Raw genomic sequence first — 17444 nt, 5'->3', positions numbered from 1 at the left:
AGGTGGAGCTGAGCTGTCCTAAGGAGATGGCCTGGAAGGTGAACATGCACCGTGGCTACCTTGCCATCTGCCACCCTGAGGAGCAGCAGCTCAACTTCATCGAGCGGCTGGTGGAGATGGCCTCCAGCCTGGCCATCCGTGAATGGAGGAGGCTGCCTCACATCGTCTCCCACGTGCACACGCCTCTCCTTCAGGTCAGTATAAAAATACATGAAGAGATTTTTTTTTTATGTTTTGCTGAAAGGCTTCAATTTAAGAATGAGGCAGAAGTCAGGAAACCAGGCAGACTTGCAACAGGAAGTCAGTTTATTGTTCCAGCACTTAAAGAGATTCATGTCAAGAGATCATCAGCAGCCTCGAGACATTGTGTTGTTGAGTAACTCTGATAACGGCCTCTATCTCACTCTCTCACTCCATTTTGTAGAATTGAGATGGATGATTAAAAAGAAATCAAAAACCTTTGAGCCTCTTTGATTTCACTGTGAGAGATTACAATAGAACAGAGCAGAGATGAAAATGGAGACGGTGAAAAGAAGGTAGACCAACGGGGTGGAAATTTAAAAAAAAAAAAAGGAGAAAGTGAACAAAACGGGGTGAGAAAGAGAGCGAGAAGAATAGAGAGTGAGTTTAGAATGGCTGTAATTACTTCCCTGCCATCAGATACCATTTGATTAAATACCTGCAGCAGAATTACATTTACATGATGAATGGGACACTCTGAATGAAGGTTAGAAATGGGCCATCAGCTGATATTAACAGATAATTGTGAAAAATATTGTATTGCCTAATTTATTTTGTTTTGGGAGATTTGATTTTAGGGCAGGGGGGGTTAAGTCTTCTGCACAGCTCTGATTCGCTACATTTATCTTTTCTATTTGAATTGGGTGACTACGTTCTTTGTTGGTGTGTGTGTGGTTTTTGGCTGTGCGTGTGCTTGCATATGTGCAGTCCAATTATTTACCCTGGCCGAGGGAAAACAAGCTATTTATTCCTCTGCCCAGCCAAGCGGCCTGTTGTAAATCTCCATTCCAAACTCTATATCTCATATTCACGACTCCATGAGCCTCGGAGAATGAGCAGCCCAGACTCTGCAAATACGCACACGGGCTCAAATACCATCTGAATCAAGTTATCATCAAATCCCAGCTCTTAGCTGTGACTGACGATCAATGGATTATCACCCACACTATCGATTATGAGGCTTGGCATTAATATTGATTGATGAGTAGTTATAATGGAATGATTGATTACATGTTCACAAAGCAGCTTTGGGCCGATCGATGAGGCTTCTTTTTCACAGAATGAGATAGAAGCCCTCGCTTATCATTTTCCCATTTTCTCATCTCCCGGTCTTTTTTTCCATACCACAGTAACACAGGAAGATATAATGGGTTTCCCTGCAAAATCATTCTTTTGGAATTGATGCTACATTGTTAGGATTTCTGTTGCATCTTCATTATATCATGGTGTCTGCAGGGTCTTAAAGTATTAAAAGCTGAAAAGTAAATTAGTGAAAATTAATTCTTTAGTTTTATTTATCATTACTTATTATATATTATTTATTTAGTTATAATCACAAGTAATATTCTGTGATTTTCATAAGAAGTTCTGCAAGTTTTATCAGAAATATTTGGAGGAGAAGATGTTGGAGCGACGGCTAAGGCTGATACTTAACTTATTTTTATTTTAAAGTCATTACAAAACATACATTTAGCATATTACTAGTGTTCCTAGTTAGAAATCAAAGATGATTGTGTTCTTAAAATATATGAGGAGGGTCTTGCAAAAGGTATTAAAAAATATTGAATTCATTTTATGACAGATTTTCTGTATAAATCCTGTTAAAATGGTGAGTTTCTTCTTCTAATTATTTGATCAAGTAGGCCCAAAATTAGCTCTTGTTTTTCTCACAGCTGTGTCAGAGCTCCTAAGGTCTACCTGTCCTTAGAGGTAAATATGTTCGGCCACTTTGATCCATCTCGTTGTGGAGGCTTTCAAGCCCCAGGGATTTCTCAGTATGAGTGTTAAGCCAGTGACCTAAAAGAAGACAGCAGCAGTATGTCTTCTGTCATCATGCCTGTCAGTACTGTGACAGTAACAGTCCTCTTTTTCTTATTATTCCACTCTTTTTCTTTCATTTTATCCTTTTATGTGTCTTACTTTTCAAGGTTTTACCTCACACTCTTACACGGTTATTTTGTACATTAATGCTGTAGCCTTTGACCCCATTTTTCCCTTTGCTGCCGTTTTTCTTTCACCTTTTTTCTTGTTTAATTGTCCATAAAGCTCCTCATGCTGCTCTCCTCGTCTCTCACTTCCCATTCACTCTTAAAGCATGAACTTTTTTCTAACCCTTTTACTATTATTTTTTTTAGCTTCCCTTTTATTCACTTCAGCAAGGCATGATATAGTTGCTTTGATTTTTTTGTGCTATCCCACACACTGAACACAACAAGAAATACTGTAGAGAGATGAAACAGAAAGCTTTTTTGTTGGCTCTTACAAGCATTTCAAAACACCCTAATGTGAGCGCAGCTTAAAAGCTAAAGCCTTAAAAAGACACAAAAAGAAACAAATGATATACATGAGGTTTCTTTAAAAAGAAAGTCCCTGATTGATGGCTGATGGCAAGATGTGTGTAATACAGTGCAAACTAAGCAAGAAATTTGGCTAGTTGCGTGAATTTGTGGAGATGTATCGTGTAGACAGAATATTAGGAAGATTAAGTGCAGCTGGTTGACTGTCTGGACTGAATCTTTGAAGCAGACTGCAGAGCCAGCCTGGAAACACAAAATACTAAGTGTAAACAAAAAAGCGAGCCATTCTGAGCAGGAGAGGCTTTTGCTGTTTGGCTGCTGCTTTAGATCTGCCAGTAACACACTGCTTCAAAAATTCAAGTTAGAAGTGTAGATTTCAGAGCTCAATGCACTGATGAATGCATGTTTGGTATTTTGGTTTCTACTTGTAAAACAAAAAAAGTTCATACACTGGTTGCTCCTTGAATCCACAACAATACTAAAGTGGAGGAAATGCAATGCAATGGAATAGCATCCCTTTTTAGTTAGGATTTGCTTTCCAACTCTGGATCGAGGAACTAAAATATGTGAGGCTCACGTAGAGAGGAAGTTTTCAACCAAAGATGCCTTAACGAACTTCCTCATTTTTCTCTTTTGTCTCTTTGTGATATGTTTTTATTTAGTCATGTTCACATTTTACCTCTCCCAAATTGATTTTAGTCAGTGTTCTGTTATTTAAAGTCCTTTCAGAAAAGTTAAATCAATGAAAATTAAAACTGGAGTTTGAATCTTCGATGTATTACAGGCATTTTTGCAGGAATTTTCCATTTATACTCACTGTCAAACTTGCAAAGCATATGGATTGGCCAGATTCCATGTCTGTCATCATATGCGTTTTGCAGAGCTCTTATCTGAAAAGTTTGTGCCTGATTCGAGAATGACCTGACCAGTCAGTGTCATTTTAGGAGAATGAGGCAGTAGTTATAGGTAGGTTTAGTTTTACTGCAAGCTGGAAAACAGTAGTGACTAGCAATAAGCCTAGATGTAGCCACAGATGCAACTCGACCATAAATCCTTCTTTAAAGAGGAGCAGAGAACTTCATCAAGAGTTTTTCTCTGCAGAAGAAGATGCGTTTGCTCTATTCCTGGTGGGCCTTGGCTTCAGTTTGCAGTAGCTATGGGGGGCCTGTGGGTGGATTTAGTTTAACTAGGCAGCATATCTTTATTAACAAACGAGCAACGAACAACAAAGAGCACAATTTTTACTCGTCTTTCAGCTGGCCTGGCAAGAGTTTGATTTAGCAACTGGCTCCGCTGATTGTGAGCAATGATACTGGCTGCCTGTGAGGCGCACATAATGTAGTTTACTCAGCATTGTGTAGGGGAGGTCTTCTGCCTGTAATTTGATTGGATGGTGGAAATCAGAGAGAAAAAGAAGGGGTTGATGGTGGGAAGGAACCACAAGTTGGACCTGAATCAGTGCAGCCTGTCCACTGGTCTGGTGCTTCTGCAAATTGAGTGTGACCCAACCCTGGGGTTATCAGCACCCCAATACTCGTAATTTTTTTCTGTTTTTTCTTTCCTAAGTTCCTTGTCTTTAAGTTTACATGGACTTTCAAATGCTCTGTTTTTTTAAGCATTAGATATGAAGGCAGCAACCAATATTTCAAAAAGAAGATAAGATACTAACTTGTTCTTTTTCATCCTAGGCAGCACAGCAGATCATCGAGCTACAGGAAGCGGCCCAAATTAATGCAGGGCTTCAGCCAGCTAACCTGGGCCGTAACACCAGCCTCCATGACATGAAGACAGTGGTGAAAACATGGAGAAACCGTCTGCCAATCGTTTCTGACGACCTCTCCCACTGGAGCAGCATCTTTATGTGGCGCCAGCACCACTACCAAGGTATGACACAGATCCAGCACTGCCTTCCAAGGTAATACCGAAAGATTTGTATTCAGTAGTGTACACATTTTACAGGGTTCAGGGTATGATTCTCATACAAAAACACTCCAAATTTTGCTTAGGTTTTTGCTAGTTCCAGGAAGGGGTCTTCTCTAAAAGGCCACAATGTGCTGAGCCCCCTCAGGGTCTCTGTACATTTCCAAATGTCAGCTCGCTGAAGCACTCTCTCTGTCTCACTGCAGGACATAACACACGCACGCTCACACGCACACATATTTACCTTGCTCAGTGCTCAGCTCTCTCCCGCAGTGACTTTGAAACCATTCAGCGAGGCAGTCACTGCAAAATGTGATGTCTCAAGCAACTTGAGCTCCAAACTCTTGACTGTGAGGCGCTGAAATAATGATAGCACTGGTTCTCTGCTGCACCCTGCCAATAAAAATCCACTTCATTTATACGTGACAGCCTTCAAACTTATGTTAAAGTGAAATGGAATTTTCTTGATGAAATTCATTGCCATGGCCCATTTACTGTTCAATACGTTCAGTGTCCCCGGTGCCCTCTTCTGCATTATGACAGCTGAGCTTTCAGAGTGTGAGACAATCCCCAGTGTTCATGCAACTCTCAGCCCCTTCCCTGTCTTTACACTTTAATACATAAAACTCTGGTGTGACGGAAGGATTGTTCATCACTGTTTTGTCTCTCTTTTTAGCCATAGTGACAGCGTATGAGACGAACACGCAGCATGATCCCAACAACAACAACGCTATGTTGGGAGTTCACGCCTCAGCATCTGCTATCATCCAGTACGGCAAGATAGCACGCAAACAGGTAAGCCTATTGTGTATATTTAAGTTGAATGGATTAAAATAATAGTTTGATAGATAAACTACATTAAATCTATACTTTCAAAGTCTCTTTCAAACTTTTTGGTTGTGTTTTTGAAACCCTAACACTCTGTTGTTTTCTCAGGGTTTGGTGAATGTGGCTCTGGACATCCTGAGTCGTATCCATACAATCCCCACGGTGCCGATTGTCGACTGCTTCCAGAAGATCAGACAGCAGGTCAAATGTTATTTACAACTGGCCGGTGTCATGGGCAAGAATGAGTGCATGCAGGTAAGATGGTTGGTGATATGCTGGCCTGTACTGTATGTCTTATTTTAGAATCACTTTTTATGAGAGAAGACAGAAGATAAGAAAATAAAATTTAAAATTTTCAAGGGGGAATTTGCTTTATGTGCAGTTGAGCAAATAAGCAAACAATACAGTGCAACTTAGTGTATACACTAGAAAAAAACAAAAACAAATCACAATCAACTACAAAAAGTAAGATTCCCAATATGCTGAATTTATATGCAAAACAAAAATGGTGAAAAACATAGGCTAAGAACGCTTTAAAAATCAGCCTCCACTGTTGATAAATGAAGCCAATGTCAAAGTGAAACTGCAGTTCCTCAGGTGTCCACTTGATGCTGGCCCCAAAAGTGCAGGAAGTCTTATTAATGCATGTATTAAAATGCCCATTTTTACAGCAGAAATAAGTGAATAAGACATAAAGGAATGTTCTGTGTTTAACAATGTAGTAACTGCAATGACCACCAACACTTACAGCTGAAGTCACCAAATAAATCGGTCCCTTATGAAATGCTTGTCAAAATTGAAAGCATTAGAATCATGATCTTTTTTTTCCATACTTTTCTTGCTTAAGCCCACTTATTGTATTCAAATTAAACAATTTTTCCAGGGATGCACGATGTTATCGGCCTGGTATCGCTATCAGTATTCTCCTGATATTTAAAACTAATATTTTGGCTGTGAATATCAGCATATATTTACTATAAATTTTTGTACTAAAACATTGTGAAGTTTTAGGCTGGACCAATAGACATATGTTAACTGAGGTCTTTTTGTTTATTCTCAATCTTTTAACTTCAAAGTATGTTTTTGTGACTCAAGTTTGTTTCTTTGTTTATTTGTATACATTTACATGTGTTGAAAGGACTAAAGTTTTAGGTCTGAAATACATATCTGAATATTGGTATTGACAAAAATTAACTTGGAAATATTGGCCTAACTTTTGCAGACACTTAATCACAAATTTAAGGTTTTCCTCTGTGCATCTACATTATTGTAATAAGTTGATACAAACCCCAAAAATACAGGCCAAAGGCTTCATTATCTTGAACACATTTTATGAATCTTTTTAATGTTAAATGATAAGTTACAGCTCCTTGGTGCACTCCAGACTGGAGTAAATGCTGAAATAAACACCTCTTTATAAGACATAGGGTATGTATTGTAAATCGGGAATTGGTTTGAATTGGAAATGGATTCCGAATCAAAACGTGATTGCCGGAATCGGAATTGAATCAAATCAAATCTTGAGATGCTGAAAGACTCACGTCTCTAATGCTTCAATTTGTTTAATAATGGGTGTAAATGTTTTGACCTTTAGAGTCAAGTAGGTGTATAACAGCAGGCGGTGTTATTGTGTGTATTGAGTGTTTTTTTTTTTTTTAATCCTCTTGGTTAGAAACTGCATACATTTTTATCAGACATGAAAGTAAAGCATGAAATATTGTAAAGTAACAATCCATCCATAAAAATGGCAAAATTTAGTTTGTACAGTCTTAATTCTATGTGATCAAGACATGATGATTATTGTACACATGGATCAGCTGCACCATAATGCAGCACAACTGAAAGGGATTTGGATCGTGGCGCTGCATGCTCCAGTTTCAAGCCAGTGTCTACAACAACACATTTGATGCACTCCATGTGATTTAAGCACTTGTGTTGATTTCTGTTAGTAGCAGCTTGAGGCATAGTTAGCAGTACTTCGATGGGGGAAAGCAGTAAGAGCAAAAAGTGTTTGGGGTGGCTCTGGGTGACAAGCTATAGCAGGGAGACTTATAAGAGAGCGTTACTCAGGAGCTTGCTCTTAAGCCCATGGAGTACTCTGATTAATAGAAGCAGTTCAGCACACCACAAGTCATTAAAAGTGCCAGCAGACACTCTCTCTCTCTCTCTCTCTCTCTCTTTCTCACTCTCTTCTATCTCATCTGCTCTCGTTCTCTCAGTCTCTCTCTCTCTTCTGCTACACATCGTTTGTCACAGCAGCACATGGGGGACACCTAATCAGAGGCTCACCATAATGGAAGTTTAGCTCCCTTAACACCTCTTTTCTCACTTCTTAATGAACAGCAAGCAGTTTGTTTGTTTTTCACCTGTGATTACGGCCCTGTCTAAAACACAATGTCAGGGTATCTTCTTAGCCAAGTTTCTTTTCTGCAGTTTACTGCGAATTTAAAACTGTTGTTCCCGTCTTTATCTCTTAGGGTCTGGAGGTGATAGAGTCAACCAACCTGAAGTACTTTACCAAGGAGATGACAGCTGAGTTCTACGCTCTGAAGGGCATGTTCCTGGCTCAAATCAACAAGTATGTCCACTAAGCCCACTACTGTCCTCTCTTTTAAAACTTCAGCAGACTTGAGTTTTGCTTCTTTCACCTTTTCACCATGTTTGTTCATCATTGAATTCTCTTCAGTCTGTGTAAGTAATCCCCTAACTGAAGCCCTTTTACGCATGAACACACATTTTTTTGATGATTTCATGACACTCAGTATCTGATATTTTCAGGAGCTTTCCTTTCATGCATGCATATCATGGCAGGAGATTATCAGTGTTTGATGTGCTCTCACAATGCAGTTTGCTCAGTTTGGTTTAGGTGAGGGGAAACAGGGTCACTGTTGCAGAAGGAAGAGGGTAAAGAGGAGATTTTTTTCTAAATTGAGGACTGTTTCTGAGTTAATAAAACTGCAGTGTTTACACAACACATATACAACAGTGTAAAACAATAGAGTGACAACAGAGGCAAAGGAATAAAGGGCATAAAGCTGATAACTCCATTCAACAGAACATCATCCCGCCCACTCCCTCACAGTGAATGTTCCAGTCTACTGTCTGCTGCATTTACACATCCACTTAACCTGACATTAGGCAGATATTTACAAAGAACCTGGCTGGAAAAAGTGGGTTTAAAATTCTGGTGAAAATCTAGGCTGTTTGCATTCATATTTGAAGCTCATATGGACAATGGCAGGAAACTGTGAGAGCAGAGCAAGGGTGATCTGTAGATTACACATGCTCTGTCCACGCAGTGACACATACTCACACTTGAGGGCAAATCACTCCCTTAACAATAATTGCACTAACTCATATGCTCTGATATGTCTCCAGCACGTGCCAGAAGCACCACTCCTCTCTCCTCGGCTAAAATGACTCTATTTTCAGTGGATAGAGGAAATGGGCCTAAACAGGAATAAAAACGCACAACACCAGAATCCTAGTAGTAAATGTCATCACATGAAAAAATGCATCCCCTCCTGTGGTACGAGCCACACGTCATCAGTTTGTCACAGGGTCACAGAGGTAATACAATGCCAAAGAACAAAGAAAAAAACATTTTTGAGGTGGAAAACAGGATTTATATGACACCACACATCCTTTCTAAAACTCCTTTAACTTCCTAATGTTCTCACCCATGGTGGAAGCAAAAAAAAATCACAAATTAGTTTTGAAATGAACTGCAAATCAACCTCAGAAAGACAAAATAATCTGTTTACATACTTGTCTCACACTGGACTTGCATGATTTTACAATTCCTGTGTGAGCTCATACCTCTCCTAAGATCTTATGATTTCTCGTCTCCAGCTGCTAAGGGCTGTTCCTTACTGTTCATTCACTTCAGAAACACATCCAGTGGGCTAGGGGGCTTGCTATCAGTAGAGCATAACTGCAGAAGCCTGCAGAGTTGGAGAGAGTAGTATGAGGAAGTTGCAACTGAGGGGCTTGTGTGGGGTTTTTTTCCCATTAGAATTTTGTAGTCATATTTAGTTATGGTGTAAATTGCAGGGTAACTCTTGATATGACATAACATGATACAGTACATGATATAATTTGCAATATCAGGGCCAGAAACTCACTATTCTAATTTTCAGGGGGGAATTTTCACCCTTTGGGAGGGATTTTTTTGAGAAGCTTGAAAATACAGTGATGAGGTTTTATCTTTTATGAAACAGCAGACTGATATTTATGTTGATAACTCTATTTGACTTTTAAAAGCAAACAAAACCAGCAAAAATGATTGATTAGTTCCATATTTGTATTTAGATTATTCTTAATACTACCACTAGATCAGTGTCAGAAAAAAATAACAACACAGACCAGTAGTACCTTTAATAACAGTTTTCATGGACAGGATTTCCATGAGTGATATGTTGATTATTTAAAGAAAACAGGATGTCTAGGATGCATTTCACTTGATTTGAGATCACTTATCATGCATGTACAGTGTTTAAATCCAGAACAAGACACTCCATTTAGGTTTAAGGGAGCATCAAAACAAGCACAAAGTAAAGTTTCCAACAGCAACTTTAACTTTTGGTTGCAGCAGTACATTTGAACTTAAGTTTCATTTTCTCAAGCATCATGGAGGAGACTGTAACTTTATAACAGTCTGATATCATGTTTTCACCTCTTTATTTTATTTTCTTATGTCTGATTGACACAACTGGCATTATTATGATTCATATCATTAGGAATTAAAAATTACCTTTTTGTATCGTGCATTTTTCACACAATTCTTGCAATCCCACACTGAAATTCAGGCCCGGTAGAGGTGAAACACGGATTTTTGACTATAAATACAATACGAACAACAATACATGAGGAACATAAAGTTCCTCTAAAAAGGCAAAATGCAGAATAGATGTATCCATTTACTGATACATAGTTAAAGTTTTACCCCTTATTATGCTTCACCCTTCAACCTCCTCACTGGTGTTCCTCTTCTAGTATTATTCTGCTGTTTTCCTCACCTTTGGCCTATTCACTTCTGTTCTTGTCACCTGTCCCCACAACGAGTCATGAAGTAGTGATGCAGTAGGTTAAAGTGGAAGAGAAATTTGCTTAAAGCGCCACATTTTTCAGTCAAGCCACAAACAATTCAATTTTTGTATTACCCGAACCACCTCAGTGATTTATAGCTGTATGGATGTTTTGTCCCAGCCTTAATATCTGATCTTCCCTTCACATCTCAATTTGGCTCACCTTGTTTAGCATCCATTTAAAACAGATCTGTGTTGCTAGATTGTGACATTACCTTTCTTTTTTTTTTAGCTGCAGGGGTTATCTATGGAGTGTACAACTGCTCTCAGTGCCTTACTTGATACCCACAGCCACACTCTTTCCCTCCTCTTCCCCTTTAGCAACCCCCTTTTCCCCCGTCATCTTTGACATGACATGGCGTCCTGAGGGGTGAAAGACAAATTGAGAAAGGCTTATTAAATGTATATGCAGCTCAATAATTAACTCCAGGCAATTTGCAGGAATCTCCGGGATCAGCAAAACTTGCCTCCACCTCAGCAGGGTTTATTGCAATCATTAAGTTTCCCGTTACACCGTGGGGAGAATTAACAGTTGAGTTGGGGGGTTCGGGGGGTTGAGAGAGTCTGTCTGTGTGTGTGCGTGCATGTGCAACCACATGTGTTAAGGATTTTGGGATCATTCAATTAAATGGGTGTCAGAGATTTGACAGTCTGGTGGGTGCCTGTGCTCCTGTTGAGCCGGGTAGTAGAAACTCTTAATGTACTTTAACACTGGCAAAGTGACTGAGGCAACCCCATTAAGTATTACTGGAGGATCTTTGGCTCTGACTCCCATAGCAATCAAGCTCCCATTTCTAATCACATGCCAAAATGCCTTTTATAATAACACATTTTAATTGATTGGCTGGGGAGACATTCCACTAGTCAGTAAGTAAGTGGGAGAGCAGTTTTGAAGCGTTCCTAAAATGGAGCAGGTCCATTTCCAAGCTGTAGCTAGTACGGCTTTTTTTTTTTTATATTGACAAGCCTGTCTGCTTGTTTTGACTGCAGGGTGGGTGCCTCTCAGGGCGCCTCTTGCATCTTATTTATTAATCGAAGACTGAAAGGTGTGTAAAAATTATTCACAGTGCGTGCCAATGAGCGGGTTAGAAGCTGCCTGGCGTAGTGAAAACAGCTGATGATTCAGAATATATATCCCTGTCAGCATAAATGGTGCAGTCAAAACGTGGGGGTGCTGCCAGATTTTCACCTGTCTGTTTTTTTTTTCCTCCTGCTATTTAACAGCTTCTAAATCGAATACTCACACTGTGACTGCTAGATTGCACTCCCAGGATAAAAAAAATCCCAAGGGTGCTCAAGTTTTATCAGGCTGCAGATTTCTCTAAGCTGCAGCTATGCTCTTCACGGTCAAAGTATTTGTGTACAGATAAATATAGCCATTACCCGGAGGTTTTTACCTTGCTGCAGCCCTGTCACTTCTGATGAAATAGGAAGATGCTAAGCTCATATGTCACCCTGTATTTAATGGATCGATCTGCGCAGTATGATAGGGCCAGGTTTAACTCATATCCCAACATAGCAAAATGCCTGAACCCACAGTGACATTAATTCATGCTGGGTTAAATGCTCACTCTGTACTGCTGAGAGGACAGGCCTTGAAGATTACAGCAAATGAAATATGGTGCTTATTGATGTGTAGTACATAATTCAGAATGTGATCATCATAATCTGTTTCTTGCACAGTCCATCTCTCGCCTTTTCTTTCTCACTCCACACAAGTATTACATCCATCTCTTTCAAAGAAGCCCCTCTCCTCTGTGTCCTTTCTTATTTTGCATCTCTTTTCATCCTTCTGACTTCACCTTCACTCAACCCTTTTCCCTCCAGCTACCTCCCTTTGCACTCTCACCTCTGAAAACTCGATGTCACGCTCTCTCTAATGCTCCCCCCCCTCATCTTGTTCCAGGTCAGAGGAGGCCAATAAGGCGTTTTCTGCTGCCGTACAGATGCACGACGTCCTAGTCAAAGCCTGGGCAATGTGGGGCGACTACCTAGAGAACATCTTCGTCAAGGACCGACAGCTCCACTTGGGGGTCTCTGCTATCACCTGCTACCTTCATGCCTGCCGCCACCAGAACGAGAGCAAGTCACGCAAATACCTTGCTAAGGTAAGAAAGAAATCAGGAATGGCTGTTCATCTTTTTGTGTCTCTGTACCATCATATGTTTATTGTTTGCCCTGAAACCAACATGTTAGTACCACTCCTTCATCTAACCCCTATTTCTAGTTTGCGAGTCTCCTCCACGTAGGGTCAGTTTTAATTCCCTTGTTTCCTGACCTCATCCAGGCCATACATTATTTGTGCTGATGAGAAGAAAGGCATTATTTTTCCCCACTCTCAGACTCTGCCACAGTTTCAGGCAAAGAGCAGTAATTTGATCGATTACAGTCCAGCAGTAGACAGTGCAGATGGGTTCCCACGGCAGATCGATGGCGGAGTGAAGGCCATCCTCTGGCACGGCGGTGGGGGTTAACAGACTAATGGCCTCCCCTGATACTGCAATCTCATGACCCTCTACATGGACCGACCTCTTTCTAACAGTCAGACCAATGCCACTGAGCTTAGCAGTGTAGTAAGGCCAATGTGGGAGGTAAAAAGACGGGATCCTCACTAACAAGCATCCCACTGTGTAGCACTGATGTACACATTCAATACAACCCCTCCAGTCCCTTTTGGAAGTTGGCACTGAAATATCTTTTATATGCTCTTGTAATGGGTAAAGTGCTCTACAACTGAATTTTGTTACTAGGGGTGGGGTATAATATGGAAATTATCATACAAGAAGTTAAGAAATAAAGCATGATCAAAAGTGAAAGTGGCATCTAATCCTGCTCTTGAACATTTTAAGGCCATTTTGTGTCATTTATATATTCATAAAATGATGCTTGATTGGTATATATTTGTATTGGACATTTATCTTATCAGTTGTCACTGAATCAGTAAATCTTGATATCATTTTGTGCATAATCACTTTAATCAGATATTCATCTTGAGGTTTTCACCCCTAGTTTTGTTATCACATCAAAATTTATGTCAGGAATCTAAACCTTGATTCAGGCTTATTTACTATGCACCCCTTGCCCCTACCACACAGTGCTACGTTTTGCTTGTCTCGGGGTAGGATGTCCTGATTATACTTCGAACGGGGTTAGGGTGAAGTGCAAGGGGTACATGACCCACTGTCCAGCAGAGTGTTAAAGGAAGTCTCCTTGAGAGTCATTCTGGTAGATTTAAAAATTATAGCAACAGTCTAATGTCAAGATTTCATCTTGTTTCAATGCAAATCACTTAAAGTTGCAATGACTGGTATGTTTGTCCCATTCATCAATATGAAAATGTGGTCAGTGACTACTGATGATTTATCAGGAACTTTAAGGGTAGAAGACTTCTGCACTACCCCTTATAACTCTGTTTTAAGAGGCAAGAGGGCACTCAAAATCAAGGGTTGTGAGGAAAACATAGAACTGGGACTGAATCTTCAGTTAAGTCTAGATTTTTCTGTAAGGATATGATTCTTTTGGATTTTCTGATGTGTAGAAGAGAATCATAGATAACTGTTAAAATGTGTTGTGAAATAACAAGGAAGGTAAAAGGCATGTACAGGCGTAAATGTGTGAAGATCTTTGCATTTCATGTTTTAAAGTCAACAGCTTTCTTGGCTGTTTGTGTCTGTGTGCAGCAAGGGACACTGCAGCAGCAGAATATCTGCCATGCTGAAAAATTGTTGAGACAGAGGTCTTACTCACTAACAGATGCTATTTGTAATTTAAAGTGGTTTCAAGAAGATATCTTAATTTAGGTTGTCAGTTATTGGTATCCTAGATGTCTAGAAATTGTCTGTGAAGTGCTAAATTGCAATGTTTGTGTTAGCTAATTCTTGTTAATGACTGAACCGAAATTGCTGTGTTTAATAAACACTCAACGGCCACTTCATTCGGTACACTTGTTCAATTGCATCTTAACACAAATAGCTAATCAGCCAATCTCATGGCAGCAACTCAGTGCATTTAGGTATGTAATTCTGGTCAAGACGACCTGTTGAAGTTCATCCAAACATCAGAATAAGGTGAAAAGGGGATTAAAGTGACTTTGAATGTAGCATGGTTGTTGGTGCCAGACAGGCTGGTCTGAGTATTTCAGAAACTGCTGATCTTCTTGGATTTTCTTGCACAACCATCTCTAGGGTTTACAGATTATGGTCCTAAAAAGGGGAAATATCCAGTGAGGGGCATTTGTGTGGCCTAAAATATCTTGTTGATATCAAAAGTCAGGGGAGAATGGGCAGACAAGTCGGAGATGATAGAAAGGCAATAGTAACCACACATTAGAACATTTTGAACCTTAAAGCAGATGGGCTACAGCAGCAGAAGACCACATCGGGTCCCACTCCTGTCAGCTAAGAACAGGAAACTGAGGCTACAATTTGGCCCAGCAAAATTGGACATTTGAAGATTAGAAAAACGTTGCCTGGTCTGATGAATCTCGATTCCAGCCACGACGTTCGGATGGTAGGGTCAGATTTAGCATAAACATGATGAAAGCATGGATCCATCCTGCCTTGTATCAACAGTTCACGTTGCTGCTGGTGGTGTAATGGTGTGGGGGATATTTTCTTGGCACACTCTTGGCCTCTTAGTACCTATTAAGAATTGCTGTATCTTTATATAACTGATATCAAGGGCCACTTACTGTGTAACAAATTATATCATGAGTTGTCTCCTGATTTCCCATGCCTAGTGTTAGGGCCATGCAGCTTGAACATCTAAGTAAATAGTAGAAGATTTAGGTAAAGCCTGGGTTTATTTTTGCTTCATTAAACATCTTACAAACAGGATTTCTCCTTGTTATTTATTAATGAACCAGTGGGAGTTGAGGGATTGTGAAAAACATGACTAAACTACCCGCTGGGTCTGTGCATCAAAGAGCCACTGATGAGTCAGAATAAAACGACTCTTCCTGAAAGCAAAAGAGCAGCTACCTCTATGTGTCAGACTGGATAAATAATAAATATGGTCTACCACATCCACTGTTAACACCATGCAATGCTACCATTATCAAGTCTAGTAATGGTCGCACATTCCAATTAGATGTTTTTCTCATGACCCCCCCCCCCCGGCATTGCGCTGCCAAGCCGGGTTGGCACAGCTTAGTCGTGATGCAGGGAAGTGAGGTGACCAGTCATTATCAGTAATTATACACAATCTGTGTACCCTGGTCTGCTCTCTAAAAGGAGCCTGGGGGGGCTGAGTGGGGTTAATGTCTTCATCATAATGTAGACGCACACACAAGCTCACCAGGGGAGCAGGGATCATCTCCACGTTGGCTCGGCTTTGATCATCGGAAGGATTGCCAAGGGGCTGCTTGGCATTTAGAGCAGGAGTGGTCTGATTAATGATGGAGACTTCACCTCTCGATGCATGCTGTCGTACAGTTGTTGGCAGAGTGTTGCATTTCATTTGTTGATGTTTCTGACTTGTTTTTCATCACACTTTTTTCCTCACTTCTTTAGGTGTTGTGGCTTCTCAGCTTCGATGACAAAAACACTCTGGCAGATGCTGTTGACAAGTACTGCATTGGAGTCCCGCCTATCCAGTGGTTGGCATGGATACCTCAACTTCTGACCTGCCTTGTTGGTTCAGAAGGCAAACCTCTGCTCAACTTAATCAGCCAGGTGAGGCCTTTTTCTAAAACCTCCTATTCCAAACCCAGATCAAGATCCCTATTTAGCTTTTACCAAAATCCTTTCTGTCTCTGAAATTACCTTCTGTATCAGTGAAAACATATGCAAAAAGCTTTTTATTTGAGTAATCCCACCCTTCAAAGTAGTCTTTTTTGCCGCTTTTTCACTTAGTTTCATGTTTGTATCCCTGCTCTCCCCATCAATCATCTCTACTTTTCTCCCTTGGCTTCTTTCATCCATTCAGGACAGCACATCTGGCTGCTGCGTTAGCATTAGTGCTCATGCACGTCTTTCTAATCAAGATAAATTAACTGCATTCACGCCAAAGTGGCCTCTCTCCTGCTTTCTATTTACCAAATTAAGCGTTCAGATTCCTCCACTGTCCCTTTTTACAGCAATTTATTGGCTTCCACCAGTCCCCCCATGAATTGGTTTTTAAATTATTTGTTCTAGAAATTATTATAAAGTTAATATCATGTGCATCCACACTGCGGGAACAGAGCTAGTAATTAAACCGAGGACTAATTTGCTTTGCTTAATGGAGTATTATTTCCGCACAATTTGAAGTGGGTGATCTTCAAAGAGTAGTCTGCTATAACAAACAGCCATCCTCTCAGCAGAGCAGGAGTATTGTAGGGAGGATAAGAAAGTGAAAGAACAAAAATAAAAGAGACTGAATTTTAAAATGTAAGTCAGTTGTGTAAAAGACCGATGAACTTTGTTTGAAGGACGGACAGAATGAGAGAATAAATGATGATTACTTAAGGAAACCTCTTCTTCTAGGAAGCGGGATTTCCTTTTATGCTCCTATCTTAGATTTTTATGTAATGCAGTGATATTTTAGTGTCTTTTGTCTATGCAGAGGGCACATTTTTAAAAGCTTTGTTCCTTGGTAAGAGTAGAGTCACTTAAACAAATGCCAGCCTCCTGAATGTTTATGAATGAAAGTCAGAGTGCCACAGAGACTCAGCCTTTGCTCCGCATCGTCCACTTGTAATGACTGAAGACTAAAAGGTTGACACCTTCTCCTTCATCCCCTTTTTTATGCAACGAGAAAACCACATTTCAATGCATGGAAGGCTTTGTCTCTGCCGCCGACCTGAATTATTTAGAGTTTCTCTGCGGCGGCGGGATGTTTAAAAAACGTATGTTGAAATATTGATGAAGGTGAGGAGAAGAGCGCCTGGGGGCGGGAGGGAAGATGAATCAAAAGTTAACACATAACCCCCCCCCCCCCCCCCCCATACACATTCGCACACATACCCACTCTCCCTCACTGGCTTCCTCCTTGTCTACCCATCCGCCCTCTTTCCCTCAGCCCACCTCAACCGCGCCAAAATATGACATTTCTTATCTTCCCATTAGCCGCCTGATCTGTGGTTCCTCCTCTT

At 40.4% G+C, this 17444-nt stretch overlaps 1 protein-coding gene across 1 annotated transcript in view; it reads left to right on the top strand.

Moving 5' to 3' along the window:
• LOC121528013 (transformation/transcription domain-associated protein) overlaps positions 1-17444 on the top strand; it is a 136132-nt gene that overhangs the window by 86718 nt on the left and 31970 nt on the right. The window contains exons 57-63 of the mRNA XM_041815111.1: positions 3-194; positions 4226-4421; positions 5134-5252; positions 5394-5540; positions 7763-7863; positions 12279-12480; positions 15883-16044. Of these exons, the coding sequence (XP_041671045.1) occupies positions 3-194; positions 4226-4421; positions 5134-5252; positions 5394-5540; positions 7763-7863; positions 12279-12480; positions 15883-16044 (1119 nt within the window). The remainder of the gene's footprint in view (positions 1-2; positions 195-4225; positions 4422-5133; positions 5253-5393; positions 5541-7762; positions 7864-12278; positions 12481-15882; positions 16045-17444) is intronic.

The sequence above is a fragment of the Cheilinus undulatus genome, linkage group 20, assembly GCF_018320785.1.
Source record: "Cheilinus undulatus linkage group 20, ASM1832078v1, whole genome shotgun sequence".
Taxonomy (NCBI): Eukaryota; Metazoa; Chordata; class Actinopteri; order Labriformes; family Labridae; genus Cheilinus; species Cheilinus undulatus.
The sequence above is the reverse complement of the archived record's forward strand: the minus strand, read 5'-3'. Positions and strand labels throughout refer to the sequence as shown.